We start from the raw sequence: 18,501 nt of genomic DNA, 5'->3' as shown, positions 1-18,501 counted from the left end.
TTCACCGCTGAGGGGTGCAGCGGGCAAGTCAGAAGAGGTCTGCCTTGCCATGTGGGTTGCTCCCTGGCCAGCCAGGGATCAAACTCAGCTGCAAATTGCTTCATAGTGCGGTGCGTAACCCCTTGTGCCACCAGGGAGGCCCCAATTGACCCTATTTTTTAAAGATGTGTTTATTTATGCATACAAGAACTGGGGTACAGGCCAGAGGTGAGGGGAGGTGAGAGGATTCACCAGAGACAGAGTGGGGAGCAGAACAGGCAGATCTACTGAAATACACTGCTGAGGGGAGCAGCAGGTAGATGAGACAGGAGAGGTGATAGCTTCATAGTGCTGACATTTAACCCCTTGCACCACCAGGGAGGCCCCCCCTTTTTTTTTTGTGGGACACTTGCCAGCGGCTGGGGAATGAACTGGTGCTGCAGAGGCTGCAGGCAGCCTCTCAGCCCAGCGCTCAACTGCTGTGCCACCAGGGGAGGCCTAGGAGGCCCCTTTTTACCTGACTTAGCTTCCCCCTCCCCTCCTGGTAAACTCTAATTTGACCTTAAAATATATAAGTTTATTTTCATTTTGTTTAGTTTTCCATTTGTTTGGTTTCTCTGCAAGGCAAGTAAGACTAAGGATGGCAGGCAACCCCTAGCAGCTGGAAGAGGCAGGGAAGGCATCTTCCCTAGAGTCTTTGGAGAGTGTGATCTTGCTGACTAGTTGATTTGACCACAAGTTCCACCGTCCTGACTTATAGAACTGTGAGGTGGCATTGTGCCTCCTGGGCTTTAGGACATCCTTTTCCCCCTAACAGCATCTGTTGTTTTTTGTTTTTAATTTTAATTTTTTTATTTTTAAATATTTATTTATTTATATAAGCACTGGATTCTGCCAGAAGCACGGGAGGGTGAGAGAATTCACCAGACCCAGAGCGGGGAACAGAACAGGCAGACTGACAAAATACACTGCTGAGGGGAGCAGCGGGTGAGACAGGAGAGGTCTGCGTGCCATGTGGAACCCTCGCCAGCGGCCAGGGATCAAACCAGTGCTGCAGAGGCTACAGGCAGCCTCAGAGCTCTCAGCCCAGAGCTCAACCACTGCACCACCAGGGGTGGCCCTGGCATCTGTTGTTTTAAGCCACCCAATTTGGAACCCTGTTAGGACAGGCCTAGGAAACGAGCACCCTGGGGCAGCCATGTCACTGGAGAGAGGCAAGTAGAAAACTAAGCTGCTCTCCTGGCGAGAGCTCTATAGTCTCATCTTCCTCTTTCATGCTTCTCTCTTACATCTTCCAATTCCTTACTAATGTGGTTTGGGGGGGCCAGGCCTGCTGCATTTCCTACTGAGGAGATCTAATTGGCCCAGCTTGAATCATGTGATCACCCTGGCCCAATCAGTTGTGCCAGAGGAGTGACATCATCTGGCACCAGGGCTGCTATTCAAAATAGGCAAGACCCAGTAACCTGTGACAGATCTGGCCACTGAACCAATCAGATTTGATGCTGACCTGTGGACCACTCTTCCCCCACCAACCCTGGGGGTTACAGCTTTGGATGATGTATCTCAGGGTCATCCTAGTGGTCCAGAAGAAGCGTCTGGCAATGGGGGTGGGGATGAATAGGCATTTACCAACTAGTATGGAACTAGTTTAATGACATTTTATATCTTTTTAAAGATTTATTTATTTAGTTATACAAGCACTGGGTACAGTCAGAAGCACGGGAGGGTGAAAGAATTCACCAGAGCCAGAGCAGGGTACAGAACAGGAAGACTGATGAAATACACTGCTGAGGGGAGCAGCGGGCACAGCAGGAGAGGTCTGTGCACCCTGTGGGACCCTCGCCAGGGGCCGAGGATCGAACCGGTGCTGCAGAGGCTGTGGGCAGCCCAGCGCACAACCACCGCGCCACCCAGGAGGCCCAGTTTAATGACATTTTAATGACCAGAATGGCCACATGGATGGCTGTCAGCAATGTCCACGCAGGAGGAACATGGAGAACAAACTCTTTAAGAAGGAGTAGAGAGCATGCTGTTTTATTTGAGTGACCGAAAGTAAGGGTGTGCCCATTGTGAAAGAAAGAGTTACAATCTTTCTGAGAATAAACATTGATGACCTAAGAAAAAAAAAAGAATAGAGATAAGTCACGCAAATATTTCTCACCTCCATATCACACTCCCACCTCTGACGCACTCCTTACCCCCACCCTTTCAGACCCATCAAGATACACTTCTCTGTAACTCAGCCCCTTCTGTCCTACATCTGTAAGAAGTCAACACCCAGCTGGTTGGTATGGACCAGTTGACAAACTGTCTGTTTGGTGAGGCCATGGGGAACTAGTCAGATGGGGAGGAAGGGCCTCCCTGGTGGAGCAAGGGGTTAAGCACAGCACTATGAAGCAATCCGCAGCCTCTGGTTCAGTTCAATCCCCGGCCGGCCAGGGAGAAACCCACATGGCGAGGCAGACCTCTTCTGTTTCGCCTGCTGCTGCTCCCCTCAGCAGTGTATTTCAATCTGTCTGCCTGTTCTGTTCCCCACTCTGTCTCTGGTGAATCCTCTCACCCTCTGCACCTCTGGCCTGTAGCCCAGTTCTTGTATGCATAAATAAATAAATCTTTATAATATTTAAAAAAAGAATGGAGAGGAAGTGGGGTGCAATAAATGTTTAACAGCTCTCTAGACAGGGGGTAAATGAATATGTGTGTTTATTATAAATTGTACTGGCAGAAATGATGTGCAGATACTACTTATAAATAATAAAATATGTTCTTCATTGCACATTCTATATACTCCATTAGTGCTCACAACATGCATCTTTGAGGTTCCCACTCTTGTACCCAGTCCAGCCATGGCTGCAAGTGACAAACAAGCGAACACAGATCGTGTTGCTTTGAAGACGAAGATGAAATGAAACAAGCATGCATGACCACACTGCGCCTGCTGTCAGCAACTTCTTCACTAAATCAGATAATGGTTTGAAAACACTAAACGACTTCCTCAAGTTCTTGTGTGTTATTCACAGGTAACAGTTATTGATGAGACACATTTAAAGTCTAATCTGCATATTTAGCATCATTCTCTCCACTCACTCAAGAGGCCCAACAAAGGAAAACTCAGACCCGACCTGAACTATCTGCAGATCCCTGCAGTGTAAACATTCGTTAGTGTGACATCACTGAGCACAGTTGGAAAGCAATGCCCTGCAGGATGGCATGATGCAGTATTTCCATCACACAGAAACAATGAAATAACCCGAGGCACACAGAGTAAAGTGGGAATAATAAAATCCCTAAAGTATAGGGTAGTTATAGTTATGCGTCTCTAAAAGATAATTCATACCAGGTAGTCATTAAGTTTATAAATATTGTATCATCCGGGACCATACACCATCTCGCACGCTCCCCACACGCTCCCACACGGCCCAGCTACGCGGCCACACACAGTCATGGCCACGGTGCCAGACTGTCAGTTTGCCCAAAACTGTGGTTTTGTCTGTCTTGCTCACAGCTGTGTCTCCAACATCTAAAACAGCATTTGATATACAGTAGATGCTCAATAAAAGTTAGGATGAATGAATGAAACTCACACAGCAGTTAGGTGGACCCCAAAAGTTAACCCCATGAATCCCAAAGGGGGGCTGGGGATGAGTCTTTATTTTTCATATATTAACATAAATAAGGATTTTTTGGGCCTATTTTGTTTGCTGGTGTTTCTCTAGCCCTGCACGGTAGCAGATGCCAATAAATATAAGTTGAATGCATTAATATAAAATACTGTCCGAGCTCAGACTCAGAATAAATACCAAGAGTTCCACTCGGGGCAGGAGTGATAGTGACCTGGAGAGTCCTCCAAGAGCGGTCAGCAGCGAGAACCCCTGCCCAGCTAGATGAGGTAGAGTAGGGGGTGCCCCATCACCGGGGACCCCAAAGAAGAAAGGCAGGGCTCAGTCTCCATTGGTGAGGGGGGGACAGCAACTGGTGGGGTGTCACGTGGACTGCTGTGAGAGGCGTTCAGGGGGGACGTTGGTGGTCATGCGGAAGAGGCCCAAGACTGTCTTCCTGGAGAGCTGCCAGTGGGAGTACGCCTTCTGCTCGGAGGCTTTCAGGTGAACGCTCAGGCGCTGGCCGGCGACCAGATCCAGCTGGCCACTCTGGAAAGCAGCTGTAGAGTTGGCCCAGGAGAGAGGCGGCAAGGTCAAGGTCAAGGGCAGGGCCTCTTTCTGAAAGTCCGGCGTCTGCAATTGCAGGGATGCGGATACGGAGCCGGAGCCGGAGGCAGAATCCTCTCTGACCATCACCACGCGCTGCAGCTCCAGGTGCAAGTAGACGTGGTAGCGCCCACTCTCCTGCACCACCAGCTGCCGCGGCTCCTCCTCATAGCGCAGGCCGGGCGAAAGGAACACGCCCTCCATGCCGGGGCTGCTCCACCAGCTCAGGGGTCCTTCGGCCAGTTGCACTGGGGGAGGAAGAAGGGGGGTCTGGTGAGCAGAGGAGTGGGGGGGCAGCCCAGGAGGAGGACTAGAGGCCAGGCCGGGAGGAGTTGGGGAAGTCTAAGGGGACTCCCTAGGTAGAGGCTCCCACAGAAGAATGGGGTGGGGAGCAGGAGAGGTGGAAGGAGGGAGAGACCTGCTGAGGGAGGGGACATGGGGGGGGCAAGGGGGGACAGAGACAGAAGGGGAGGAAGAGGGTGGGAAAGCATCTCTGGAAGGGGCAGGGGAGAAAGACGGGGAGAGGGTGGGGAGAAGACTCTGGAAGGGGCAGAGGGGAGGGTCTCCTGGGAAGACGCAGGAGGAAAGAGCTGGGCGCAGGGTGGCAGGAGCGTCAGAATGGGGAGGGGTAGAGGGAGGGTTTGCAGAGAGCAAAGAGGGTAAGAATCTGGAAGTGGTGGGGATCGGAGGGCGAGGAGGAGGGTGGGGAAGGGCATCCAGTGGGGGCACAGGGAGGGAGGGAAGAGTCTGGGGGACGAGATTAAGGGCCTCAGAAGGAGGGAGGGCACGTGAGCGGGAAGGAGGCCCCCCCAGGATGTGAGGTGCAGGATCAGGCCCCAGCAGGGATCGGAAGAGAAGGAGACAGCAGTTCTGGGAAAGTCTGGAAGAGGGACAGCCGAGGCTGGAAAGGGTGAAGGAACAGCTTTCAGAAAGGGGGGTCAGTGACCAAACCCTCCCTCCCCCCCACTCTTAGTCAGTGCCCCCCCACCGCCCCAGGGGAGTGGCGCAGGACACTCACCATCTTTAAGCACCAGCTGCACGAACAAGCCCTGAAGAGAGAAGAAAGGGGGAAAGTGGGTGAGTGTCCCCCATCCGGCACTGGCAGTTCCCAGGAAAGGGGGCGGGCAGGGGAGCAGGTCGGCACAGGCCTCGAGCCTACCTACCCTGCCCCTCTTCTCCAAAGGAACAGACGCACACCCGAAGTTGGTGGCTCAACCTGTCCCAACCCAGGCTGTCCGCAAGGGGAGACCCCACTCCCCTGAGGTTGCAGGAGGGAGCGCTCCAGGGGGGCCGGGAACAGGGAAGCCTTGGGAGCAGGAGGAAGACAGGGCCCTGGAGAAAACTGAGGTTCTCAGGGAGTTAGGAAAGACAGGGGGATCCCCTAAATGGATCAGGACAAAGAGGCGTCCCTCCAACAAGTCACTGGCACCGGAGATTGGCTGGAAGGTGGAAAGAGTCATGTTTTGGTGGGAGGCGAATAGTCACGTGTACTATGGATGTGGTTACATGTACCCCCAAAGTTACACAGACAGGTAATAGGCCGGCTAATTAATTTTATCAAAAGGTCGGGAGGAAAATAAGATTCCCATCTCGGGAGGGGGGGGGCAGGGCGCAGACGGGGCCTCCCGGCGGCAAGACGCAGAAGGGGCTCCAGAGGGCGGGGAAGGAGCTCTCCGGCGAGCCCAAGTCGGGGCGCACTCACCTGCGAGGAGTCCAGGCGGGCGCAGGGGCCAGGCTGCGCCTCGGGGACCTCGGGCCGCGTCGGGCTGGGCGTGGGGTCCCGGCGGGGCTCGGCGGGGTCCCGGGGCCAGATCCAGGTGCAGGCGACGAAGGCCGCGCCGGTGCCCGAGAGCAGCAGCAGCGCGGCGCTCAGCGCCCAGGGCAGCGGTTGGCAGGCGCGGCCGGAGGGCTCGGGCGGCCGCTGCGCTTCGGGGTCCCGGGCGGCTTTGGCGGGGCAGGGCATGACCAGAGGCAGGCGACTGCGGCCCGGAGCCCCGCGCGCCCCGCTTTATACCCCGCCCCGGAGCCCAGCTTTCCGGGGCGGAGCTGGTGGGGATCCCGCCCCCCCTCCGCCCCCCTTCACCACCGGGCCCGCCGCCCTGACTTTCTCTCCTGCGACTCTCGGCGTCTGGCCCTCGTCCCCCAAGCTCTGCTCCACTCTCTCTTTTCTCCCAGGTTCTCTCCCCCTGTCTCCCCGGTTATGTCTGTCTCTCGGGGTGCCTCTCTGGAATTCTGATTGGCCCTTTTCTCTGGATGTCCCGCTTGGTCTCTTGTCTGGGGTTGCTTTGGGTCGGGGGTGCCTTTATTCCTTGGCCCCCTTATTTCTGCATCTCTCCGTGTCTCCCCCTGTCTATGACTCTCTCTCTCTCTCTCTCTCTCTCTCTCTCTCTCTGGCATTTTGAGTAGCTCAGTATCTCTCTTTCCACTCCTGTGGCCACCCCTTACTGTTGCCACTCCATTACTGGGGTTCCACCAAGGTTTCCCTAAACCCAGTTCTTCTGCAGAAGGGCCAGAGGCTAGCCAGGCCTCAGCCCCCTTCTCTGTGGAGTATGAGCCCCCAGTGGAAATGTGTCTTCCCCCCACCCTGGGGTTCCCGGGCTACCCCCCACCCACCTGCCTGGCCGCTTCCCCTTAGGAGCCCTCTGTGGACCCCACAGCAGAAGGCTGGAGAGTCCAAGTGGAGAAATCCCCGTGGAGGAAGGAGACAGTCTTGAGTAAGACAGAGGAAATTCAAATTTCCCGTTAGTTGGCTCTCCCCTGGCAGAGGCGGAGGGAGGAGGAGCAGAGATGGGCCAGCACAGGCCCGCCGGGAAAGGGGAAGCTGCGCCCCGTGTGAGAAATGGGCTGGGCCAGACCATCCAGGGGGACCCGCCAGGCCCCTGAGCCTCCCCGGCTCCCCGTCCCTTTATGGAAAATGGGAGGGTGGATGAGACAATTGATCTTAACTCTCAGCCAGAGGACTCAATGCCCAGGAAATGGGGGGGTGGGGGGGGTGGGGCCAGACTTTGGTTCAACTGAACAAGTGTTATCTGTATTGGGTCTTGTGTTGGGTTTCCCTGAGGAATTATGGGGTGAAAACAGTCATACTAGCTCATGTAAATACGCAGGTGCTAAATGTTTCCATGACGCCATGGTTTATGAAGTGAGCTAGCCAAACCAAGGGCACATCACCTGGAGACTTCGCCATGCAAACTTTAGCAACTCAGCCCACACCTCTTGAAACCCCGGAACCCCACAATCCAGGTTTGAATGAGCCCTCCACAGGATACTGACGCTGGCCCAAGTTTGAGAACCCCTGCCTCAAATCAGACAGTTGGCTCCTACCAGGCTTCTGGGCAGAGATGGTGAACACAGCCCCTACCTCACTCTCTCCTGAAACTCCACTGTAATTAAGTGATGGTTTTATTTATTTGTTGGTTGGTTTGTTTAACATTTTAAAGAGCAGGTTTAGTTGGAAAAGGAGAGAGAAAATGAGAGGAATGCAGGAGAGCTGCCAATAGTTTTAAACCTTAAACTGAAATTGTAAGCAAGCAGGGTAAAAAGCCAAATAGAATTCCCTTAGCAGAATTCCACCACCACTCTCCAAATAGTTTTTGGTGACTCTACCAACTCTGAAAGACAGTGTGGTGAGTAGCAACTAAAATTGAAATGTTTGCTCAAAATAAATTTGCCAGAGACACCAGATGATCTTGTCATCAGAGTGGAAAAGCAACCTTCTTTTTTTTTTCCTCAAGAGAACGGAAATAGCAGAGTTTCTGGTGGAAGAATACAGTTAAGGGTAGAAGAATCATGCTGAAAACAAGTGTTAAGTAAACCTGTGAACTTGAATACAGTAGCTAAATTTTCCCCCACCTCAACCCTCATAGCCACTCAACATTCAGGACCCACAGGATGAGATGGTGAAAGATCCACTGCCATTTGGAGAAATCTGGCGAGCCAGAAAGAAATATTTAAAGATACAAGAGCACATATCACCCTGCCAATAAGCTCAGGCCATGGGCTAGTCTGTTGATTATTAAGTGCTACCCCACAGCAGGTCACAACCAAGGATTGCCTGAACTCACCTAAAGGACAGAAAGTGGAATCTGGAGTTCTAGCACCTTCTCAGACAATCCAAATAAACCCCTCAGGCCCCTAGTTACACCACCCAAATTCACCAGAAGTTGGACTATAAGTGGCACCTTCTCAGATAATCCAAATGAAAGTGTTCCACCCTAAAGCCCCTATTTATATTGGATTTTCTTACCAGCATCTGAAATAGTCTTGTGACTTGCTTATAATGTTTTCCCCATGAAATTGTTGTCTCCTAAAGAATAACTTCGTCTGCTTTGTTTTCATTCTACCTCAAGTGCCTAGAAAATTGCAGTCTCTATAATATTTACTGAACGAATGAAATAGCATTCTTGTTAATAGCACAGCTTCCAGAGGGCAACAAACCATAATCCATGAACTACAAAATATTTGTCTTAGCTTTAAAGTGACTAGAAAAAGTCAAAAGAAGAATGTTTCAAGACATGTGCAAATTACATAAAATTCAAACCCCAGTGTCCACAAATAAAATTTTATTGGCACAAAGCCTTGTGCATTCATGTACATACTTGCCTGTGCAGTTGGCTCATAACAGAAGCTGTCTGGTTCACAAAACCCAAAATATTTTCTCTACGACTCCTATCAGAGAAAAATATCCTGCCTCCTCTCTAGACTCTTGGATTTCAATTCTCAGATTTCTTGCTGTGTGGTTTCAGGCAAGCTGCTTCACCTCTCTGAACCACAATTTTCATATCTGTTAAATAATAGTAGATCTCAAAGAGTGATTGAAAACTGGTTGCAAGCAGTGCCAGGCAAAGAGTAAATACTTAGCAATGGTGAGCTGGCGTCATTATGATCCTTGAATCTTTTGTACAACTCTAGTATACCATCACCTCCAATACATGGGCATAGAAACCAAGACCCCAAAAGGTGAAGGCACTTACCCAAGGACTCAGAAGAGTGACTGTTCTGAATTCCTCTCTATGCTGAGGGGTTGGCAGAGTTCTATACACCCACTCCAGGGCAAGGAACAAGCAGGCTGAGGAAGGCTCAGGCCGCAGCCTGGGAGCACCATGACGTGCTGCTGTGGTCAGAACATCTGAGCCGGGTGGCCCCTCCCACCAGGGAGCGCTTAGCGTCATCCTCCTAGTACATCACGTTCGATGGTATCACACCTCTGTGCTCAGCTCTCTCCCCAAATGGGTGCTGGCCCTTTACCTCCTTTTTAGTGGTAAGGTCGAATCCCCATTCTCATCGTCATGAGACTCAAGGAAAGAATTAGGCAGAAAGTAATTAGAGGGGGAGCACTCCTCTTTGGCCTTTGAGGCCCAGTAAATAGGCACCTCCTCCAAGAAGTATGCCTTGATTTTTCCTACTTTTCCCAGCAAAACCCATCTCCCCTCTGCCAACAATTGGTTGGCCTGGATCCTCTGTCTACCAGAATTTGCTTTTTACTGAGCAAGTACGATATTAAGAAAGTGAGTAAGCAAGGAACCAAGTGGGGTGAGGGTGTGAACTGAGAATTTTTTTTTTTAATGGAGGGGGAGAAAATGGAAAGAGCTTGGTCTTGAGCTGTTAAAGTACATCATCCAAGTTAGTCAAGTCTCTGAAAAAGTGGAAAAAGTCAAGCCGCCACAGCCCCGGAGAAACTGGGGAAACGCAGACTCAGCAAGAGAGTGTGTGCACCAGTATAAACATTAGAAGGCATGTTGGCACAAAGTAAGTTTTGCAGAGTTGGGGCACACATCCGGCTACCCTGGAATTGTGTGTTTCCAATATGCTGTTGCATATTCAGGAACCATAAAGGGGGCTCCATGTACTCACAGGTATGTTTCTAGTTGAGGAACAGCAATAACACAAGATCCAAACCACTTGACATTCAATCCCAGTTCTGCCTTTTGCCAGTTGGGTGATGTTGAGCATATTCCTTCACCTCTGTGCATTGCTTTTCCTGTCTGGGAAGTGTGGCTAATACCAAAGACCACCTTATAGGATTAGTATCCAGAATACAGAGCCAGACCAGTACTAGGCACACAGTAGGTGCTCACGTAGGATTAGTCATCATTGCTGATAGCAGGCTGATGATTCGGTGTCAGCATGTGACTGCACTCTAGGGTTGCTCTTGAACCAGGAATACAGTAAGTACTCAAGTAGGATTAGTCATCATTGCTGGTAGCAGGCTGAAGATTCGGTGTCAGCATGTGACTGCATTCTAGGGTTGCACTTGGAATGAACCTCCATAGCCCAAAAACCAGTGTGAACATCTGGGCAAATAGAGAGACTGAAATTACAGAAGCGTTAGAATGGAAATAGCCAAAAATTGTCATGGAAAGAAAAACTATCAGATTCACAATCAAGCCATGGAGTAGTAAGGAGCAGGATGCCACATACAAAACATGGGTTTTTATTACAGAGGAGAGATATATTTGCATAGTGTATTTCTAGAAGTTATGTTAAAACTTCTAGAGGGAGGTGTTAAGGAGTCAAGAACGTTGTGTTTTCACTGTACATGCTTTTGCGATTTGCATTTTCCATGTACTTTGCTTTGTTTTGTTTTTTTGATGTTAAGCACGGAACTGTGGTCAGGTCTGCACACACACACGAAGAAAGAAACTGTCAGCCTGAACCGTTCGAAGAAGGGAAAATTTAATCAGTGACATCAAAGGCAGGAAATGGTGTTTCCCTGCTAAGTACAGTGGAAGCACGAGAGGATGGGGAAGACCCTCAAGGGGCTGTGGGTGAGAAGCCAGTTCATTCTGCTGGGAAACCAGCCATGTGCCCCAAGAAGGAAATCCCAGCCTGGCTACCACCTGGGACTCTCCTAATAGCCCGGGAAGGCAGGGACTAGACAGACAGGCATAGGGACACAGAAGAGATCAGACCATACACAATCACACAAACTGAGGCAGACATGGAGACCAGAAGTACACACAATCACGCACCAAAACAGACATGGAGATACACAACTCAGGCATACACACAGTCACGCACTCAGATGCCCAGACAGCATCACAGATACACAGGAGCAGTCAGCAAAGCTGGCACACACAAGGACACCAACAAGGCTGCGGCACACATGCCCACTAGCACATAAACAGCCCCCAAGAGACTCAAAGACTCTGCCATGTGCAATCAGAGACCACCAAAGGCATGAGTGTCACACACTGCCTCAAGCCTCCTGGAGAGATGCGCAAGACACTAAAAGCAAAGATCCACCCCATCTCCCATCCCGGTGCAGACCCTGCCCCGCCCTTCAAATCGCTCAAGATCCAGCACCCCTGGAGGGGATCCGGGCTCTCCTCGGGCACTGTCCTCCCTGGAGGAACGCGGGCGCCCCTGGTGGACCAGGCGCCTCCATCCAGAGTTGCACGGGGTTGGGTGGAGAAGTCCAGGCAGAAAGGAGGAAAAGGTGCTTCTGGGTCTAAGAATCAAATGCGCACACGCGCGCGCATGCACACACACACACACACACATGCACACACTCAAAATACACCCACACAATTCAGTCTCGGTCTCCGCCCGGAGGCTGCAGCGGGTCAGACAGCGCGAGGCAGAGCGAGCCCGGAGGGGGATCGCCACTGGCACGAGCCCCACCAACAAGCCGAGCCGAGGGCGCCAAGCGGGGCGCGGGCGGCGCCAGGACGGCCACCCGCGTCTCCCAGCCAGAAAGTGCCCGCAGGGCGTCGCCGCGGCCCGGCCCGCCGGCAGGGAGAGCCCCGGCGCGGGGCGCTGGCACCTCCGCGGGCTGGAATTTGGCCCGCCAGGAGCTTGAGAAAGGTGAGCCCGCACCTGCCGGAACCGAGCGGGTCTCCGCATCCTCGCCAGGCCCCCTCGCTTCCCAGCCGTCAGTTTCCCAGGCCTCGCCCCGCCCACTTCCCCTCGCCCCGCCCACTTCCCCTTCCGCCCCGCCTAAGCCTTGTCCTCTCCCAGGCCCGCCCACTTCCCGTCACTCTCCGTGAGCCCCGCCCACTCCAGGCAGCAGCCTGCCTACGTCATCTCCTTTTCGTCATTGTCCTTAGGCCCCGCCCACTTCGCAGCCCTCAGCCTCCCAGGCCCTGCCCACGCTTCCCCTGACCCCCACTTTTCTTTTTTTTCTTTTTTCTTTTTTTTAAATAAATTGTATTTTTATATTCCCCATACAATTGCAACCCCCTTATTTTGACCCCCTCCCCGCCCTTCACCCCCCATAGAGTGTCTCTGGTTCATAGTTGTTTGTTGATTTTGATTTTCACTTTCTTATAGTTATTCTTTTTCCTGGTCCCTTATTTAAGTTTTCTAGATTCCTGCTATGAGTGAGACCATCCGGTATTTTTCTTTTTCTTTCTGGCTTATTTCGCTGAGCATGATCCCTTCCAGCGCCATCCATGTTGCTGCAAATGGCATGTGTTTATCTTTTTTGAAAGCTGAGTAATATTCCATGGTGTATATGTACCACATCTCTTGATCCAGTCATCTATTTTTGGGCATTTGGGTTGTTTCCAAAGCCTCCCAGGCCCTGCCCACGCTTCCACCCTGACCCCCACTTTTCGACCCTTCTTAGATCATCACCCTCCTTGTCCAGGCTCCATCCTTCAGTTGTCCCTTGTGCAAAATCTTCGCCCCTCCCCAGGGTTCCATCTTTCCAGAGATCTGAGCTCCACCCTCAGTCCAAGGCTGGAACCATCCCCTTCCTAGTAGGCTTCCCTGGGGGCCACACGACCCCGCCCGCAGCAGGTCTTGTTTTGTCTTATTCTTCTGTTGTAGAAATGAAGTCTAGCCTTTTCCCGGGCAGAGGAAGAGCAAGCAGCACTTCAGGAATGGTGAGGTCAGGAGAAGCTTTATTACTCATGCATGAGGTCCTAGACCTGGGGAGACCCGTAAGGTCTGAGCACTGGTTTAAAGACCAAGGTTCCTTTTATACACAACTGTGTCCATATCTGTTACATGGATAGCATGGCTTTTCAGCAGACACAACCATTTGTGGCAAAGTCCCCAGACAAGGGGGCAAAGCAAGGGGGGAAGATGCAGGCATTGGGGATGGCCTTGGAGAGGGAGACCAGCTGGTTGGCTGCCCCACCTTGTAGGTAAGAGTGCTGAGGCCCTGGCCATGAATCTTGGAAGGGAAAGAGCTGGAAGTCAGCAAGTTTGTTGATTATGCCTGCATGGGAGTGTTCATTGCACCTGGGCTGGAAGTTCTCCTGGAATCTTTATTATATTCATTTGCTCGATAATATATTTTCGCTTCACTTCTAGGCCCCGCCCCTTTTATTCAGTCCTGCCTTCTTCCAAGCCCCACCCACACTGTCAAGGCCCTACCCCAAAACCTCCAAGGCCCTAGCTAATCCAACGAGGGAGGCTGCGCGCTTTCTGAGGCGGCGCCTCCCCCTTTGCCTGCAATGAGACTCGCCCCAGGATCAGGACAGGGGTCTCCCCGCTATGGCCCCGGGACAATCTCCAACTCTAAGCCCAGTCGTGGTGGAGGCGCCCACCCGCTCTTCCCCAGCAACTGACAAATCTACTTCTTATGGTCTTGCTCCTGCCTGAGCTGGTGATCCGGTACGAGTGCCTGTGACCCACGCACACACCCCTGACCCATACCCCCCCCCCCCGCACCCCCATCCCACCCCGCACTTCCGGACGCCAACAGGTTGGTGGCTCCGACATATTCTGTCTGCTGCTGGCTGGGCGAGCCCCGCCCCCCCATCATAGAGCGCCCCGCCCCCCAGCCTTGAGCCCCCATCCACACCCAAGGGGCTGGGGTGAGGGAGCTCTGCCCGTCTTTATACGAGGGTGGCTAAGCTGGGGCCTGGCAGGCTGCCTTGGTGTGTATACGTCAGTCGTGTGTCTTCATGTCCATGTGTTCATTGGCATATTGGGGGGTTGGCTGGTCAATGTGCACCTGCGTGGTTCTGGGAGAAGGGAGTCAGGACACAAGTGTGACTTCTGTGCAGTAACTTTCTTCCTGGGTCTATGGAGGGTGGTCGGCATCTGGCTGTGGGTCATCTTGGTCTTTTTTTCCTCCTTTCAGTCTTTCATATCACTTTATTTTCTTCATTCTTTTTTTTTTCCAGTTTTTCATATGATTTTATTTGCCATGTTTCTTTTTGAGTGATGTACCTGGGGTCTCTCTGTGTGCCTGCAGTCAGGGAGGGTGGCCTTTTGTAGTATGTGTGTTCGACTGTGTTTATGTTGAATTTGAGTCCCTGTCTGTGTGTCTGTGTTGTACTTAACGTCCATGTGGATGTTTGATTCTGTGTGTGTGTGTGTGTGTGTGTGTGTACATGCATCTGTTTCTATATCTGACTGTGTCTATGCTGGGGTCTGGGTGTAGATCATATCTGTGTGTATCTGATTCTGTGTATATGTGTGTGTCTCTCTCTGAGTCTCTGTGTGTTTTGTATTGGCTTGGGGAAGGTATGTTTACTGTGGGTGACTTCTGTGCATGCACTTGATCTGTGTTAGCTGGTGACTGTGCATCTGAGTTGGGAGTAGATCAATGGCATTTGTGTAGCAGGTGTGTGTCTGGGTCTAATGGCCCTTTGTGTGTTGTGAGTATATTGTTGCACTTTGTGTCCATGTGTGCATATCTGAATCTATATGTCTGTGTTAGAAAGTACGGTTGCAGGGGAGGGTGTCTGTATTATGTGACCCCTCAGCAGTCACCTCTCTCCCTTTAATATGGTCACACAGATCAGCCTGGATGACTGGAGAGATGATCCATGTCCAGGGCCTGAAGCTGAGCCATCTTTATACACAGCACCTTCATGATCTTGATCCACAAGCAGCTGGGCACCTTCATGTTTGGTGGCATGGTCTGCTGTTCCCTGACCAGCACAGCGAGGATGACCACAGGTCACTGCAGCCCCACCTCCTTCAACTGTGAGAGCAGCTACATCACCCACTGCACCTGCACAGTACACCTGAAGATGTCTTCAATTCCAGGCTAGTGGCAGGGGTGGGAGGGGGGCAGGAAGTATCCCCACCCCACCTGCAGCACCAGTTGATGTCAGCTCTTCCCCTGACCATCTCCCAGGAAATCCTTCTATTTCCGAGGACATTTGCTTGGGATGCCATGATGGTGAGTGTTGGCAGGAGGAGGACCACACAGCCGGCATAGTCAGAGAATGCCCCATTGTCCCCCACCCCTACCCCATCTTGGTGCCGGCAGTACCAGGCACAGCTTCCACAGATCCTGTGTGTGCTTCTGGAGTTGAGAGAGCAAGAATGGGAGGGTCTATCTCCTCTCAAGGCTCATTCAGCATCTCTGTCCCAAAACAGCAACTTCCAGAACCCTCTGTCTCTCCCTTCCCACAGCTGGAGAGGGCCCTTGCCAGGTTGGGTCCATGCCCAGAGCTGAGCTCTGCCAAGGGCAGGGAGATGGGAAATCAGACCCAGCGGAGGTGTAGGTTTCAGGGCTAGGCATTGAGGTGGCAGGAGGAAGGGGGGAAGGGAAGAAGCCAAGGACCCATGGGTCCAGTGGACAAAGACAGCATAGACTCGCGTGATGGAAACAGATCACACCCACTGGAGCCAACCAGAGGGCCCAAGCACTGACACAGACAGAGACCCAGGCCACCAGGCACGTGACTATCACAGGGCTGCCTTCATACCAGCAACACTTTCTTCCTGAAAGACAGCCCATTTGATTGTGTCTTTTTATTTTTTTTTAAGATCAAGTAACACAGTAACTACTGGGAGTGATCCAAGCCCAAGGACTTTGGAACTGGAATGTGCTGGGCTTCTTTCCAGCTTCAATTATGTGTAGATGACACTGCATAAGATACTCAGCCTCCTGGGGTCTCTGTTTCCTCTCTTGTAAAATGGGCTTGCAAACAGCAGCTGCTGCCAAGGGTGGTGGTATCAAGTGTTAAAAAAAAGAAAAAGAAAAAACAAGCAGACACACTCAAATCACTTAGAACAGGGTCTGCCTAAACATTACTGTGATGATTAATAATAAGCAAAGCAAATGCCTTCCCCCAGGGTGCACTGGGGACAAGAGCACATATCCCATACACTGGGGGACAATGAAGCCCCCCAGATAGCAGACAGATGACTTACAACCAGGAGGTAGGCCTCTCCGTGGCTTGTGGACCTCAGGAAGGGCGGCCAATAATATGAACAGTGTTCTGGATATCTGGGAATTCCCCCACCTCATGAATCCCCCAAATGCCCACACCAGATGTCTCCTAGAAATGCACCACACCCACCTTCCTGTTCTTCCTGCTGGTCTCAAGGAAGTAAATAAACCTGGGGTTTAAAAATGGGATTCTCTCCCCCCCACCCCCAAGCCCTCCATTTACCATCTATAATTCCCCTATCAGGGTGAAGAGGAAAGTCCCCTAACCCTGTGTTCTTCTCAGACTAGTTAATCAATCAAATTAACATCAGAAAGATCAGTGGGAGAAAATAACAAATTTAATTTGCAGAATGCACATGGATGTAGAGTCTAAAACCAATGGGCGATGTGAGGGTATTTGTACCCTGAGCTAAGGAATGGGATAGGGACCTGGGGCTTCAAGAAAACAGGTGGGGGTTCATGTGGTGAGAAGGTGACTCCTATGACAAAGACCAAATGCTCTGTCACTCGGTGCTTGCCCTGCCATGTATTCAGATTTCTCAGATGGAAGGTTCACTTCTGGTAAAAACCCTAAGTCTTGGTAACACCCCCAATTTTCCTTCTAGGTAGTTAAGGGAGTGATTAAAGTTTCTCATGAGCCTCTAGGGCCTCAATTGACCTCAGCTCAAAAGAATCTGCATACCAAAGTTATAGGTCTTAGGAAGGCCTGTTATGGACAGCCTGGGTAGGCCTATCTTTCACCCCCAATGCTGGCTTATAGTTAATAGCACAAAACTGCTACAATGGTGGTTTTGGGGACCATAGCCAACCCTCTTTAGAGGATATATTCCATTCCCATACAAAAGCTACAAGCTAATGCTTCAAGCTACCCAGGATTGGACTGAAATGTAGATGCAAAAATGCCATTCCGGCATGGGGGTCACTCTGCATACCTGCTGCAGGCACTTCCAGGCACTGCCCATGTTCCCCAGCTCTACCTGCAGTCCTGGTCGTGGGGATGGAAGACTTCACCCTTGTGGCTCATTATCCAACTCCTTTTTTTGGCCCTGATTGTTCACTGGCTACAGCCACATCTTGAGTCTATGATATAGACTTAGGATTCCTATAGGGAGCTTGATGGCTTTCTGGGTGGTAGGAGATGCTATGAGATGCCTGGGCACCAGGAAGATCTGCCTGCCTGGGACATATGAGTATACCTGGCATGCTACCTCCAGGATGGGAGCTCAGGAGAGATCAGATGGGTCCATCATGGGGTTCAGGTGATGTCAGCCCACCCTAAATTCCTTTCCCCTTCTTCCAGGCTTCTACATCTCTGCTCTTTCTACATCTCAGGTAATGCCTAATCCAGCAGCTCCAAGACCTAGAAGTCTAGCCCCTGCTTTTCATTCTCTTCTGCTTTACCCACTCTCTGTATTCCTCCCCTTGGGGCCATCAGGGAGCCCAAGCAATGCCCTGCTGCAGAGAGGGTATCAAAGGGCATGTCTCCACCGGGAGAGTCCCTTCCGGGGTGGGCTAACCCAGAAAGCCCCATTTCTGCTGTGGGGCTCCATCCACACCCCATATCAGCCCTCCCCTAGCAGAGTGGCACAGGAAACTCCATTTTTCCAGTGCTGATCCCTAAACCATCCCCTTCCAACAGGGCCTCACCCATTTTATGTTTTTTAAGATTTGACATATTAAAAAATTAAGAAATACCAACACAGGCTAATGTATTCTTGATATACATTAACGTGGATTGGTGGATCTCCTATTTCAATCCAGAAACCAGGTCTCAGGAATCAATTGTGACAATGCATTGGCTGATGACCTCAAAAGTCTACAGCATTGTTGGCATTGGTGTTTGGGGTGGGTAATTGTTTGCTGGGGGTGGGGGGCATTCTGTGCAGCATCTCTGGGCTCTATCTGTTCGATGCCAATAGCAGCCCGAGTTGTAAAGATCAAAGATGTTTCCAGACTTCTTGGCCAAGTGTCCCAGGGAGAGCTAATCACCCCCAGCTGAGAATTCCTGGGCTAAGTGATTTTATTAAGCTTCCCCCAGAGAATGTCTCCCACAATCATCTGAGCTACTGAGGTCTGGGATGCTGTGCATATTTAAATACACAATCCGCAGAGAAGGTGAGTCAGAGATCCTGGGGGTCACCCTGGTCCATAACATCTAACCCATTGGGAATTTATTCTAGAATATAGTGTGAGCTAGAACTCTAACTCAGTTTTTTTCCCAGTCCTCAG

General features: G+C 51.4%; 1 protein-coding gene across 1 annotated transcript; it reads right to left on the bottom strand.

Moving 5' to 3' along the window:
• Positions 1 to 3,965: 3,965 nt before the first annotated feature.
• On the bottom strand, positions 3,966 to 6,150 carry TNFSF9 (TNF superfamily member 9; the record flags this gene model as incomplete). The annotated part of the gene is made up of 3 exons (XM_084248655.1): positions 3,966 to 4,435; positions 5,206 to 5,236; positions 5,890 to 6,150. 3 exons carry the CDS (start codon positions 6,148 to 6,150, stop codon positions 3,966 to 3,968), a joined length of 762 nt encoding a protein of 253 aa, XP_084104781.1.
• Positions 6,151 to 18,501: the final 12,351 nt, after the last annotated feature.

The sequence above is a fragment of the Talpa europaea genome, assembly GCF_964194135.1.
Source record: "Talpa europaea genome assembly, chromosome: 12".
Lineage (NCBI taxonomy): Eukaryota > Metazoa > Chordata > Mammalia > Eulipotyphla > Talpidae > Talpa > Talpa europaea.
Note: the sequence above shows the minus strand (reverse complement) of the source record. Positions and strands in the feature narration are given on the sequence as shown.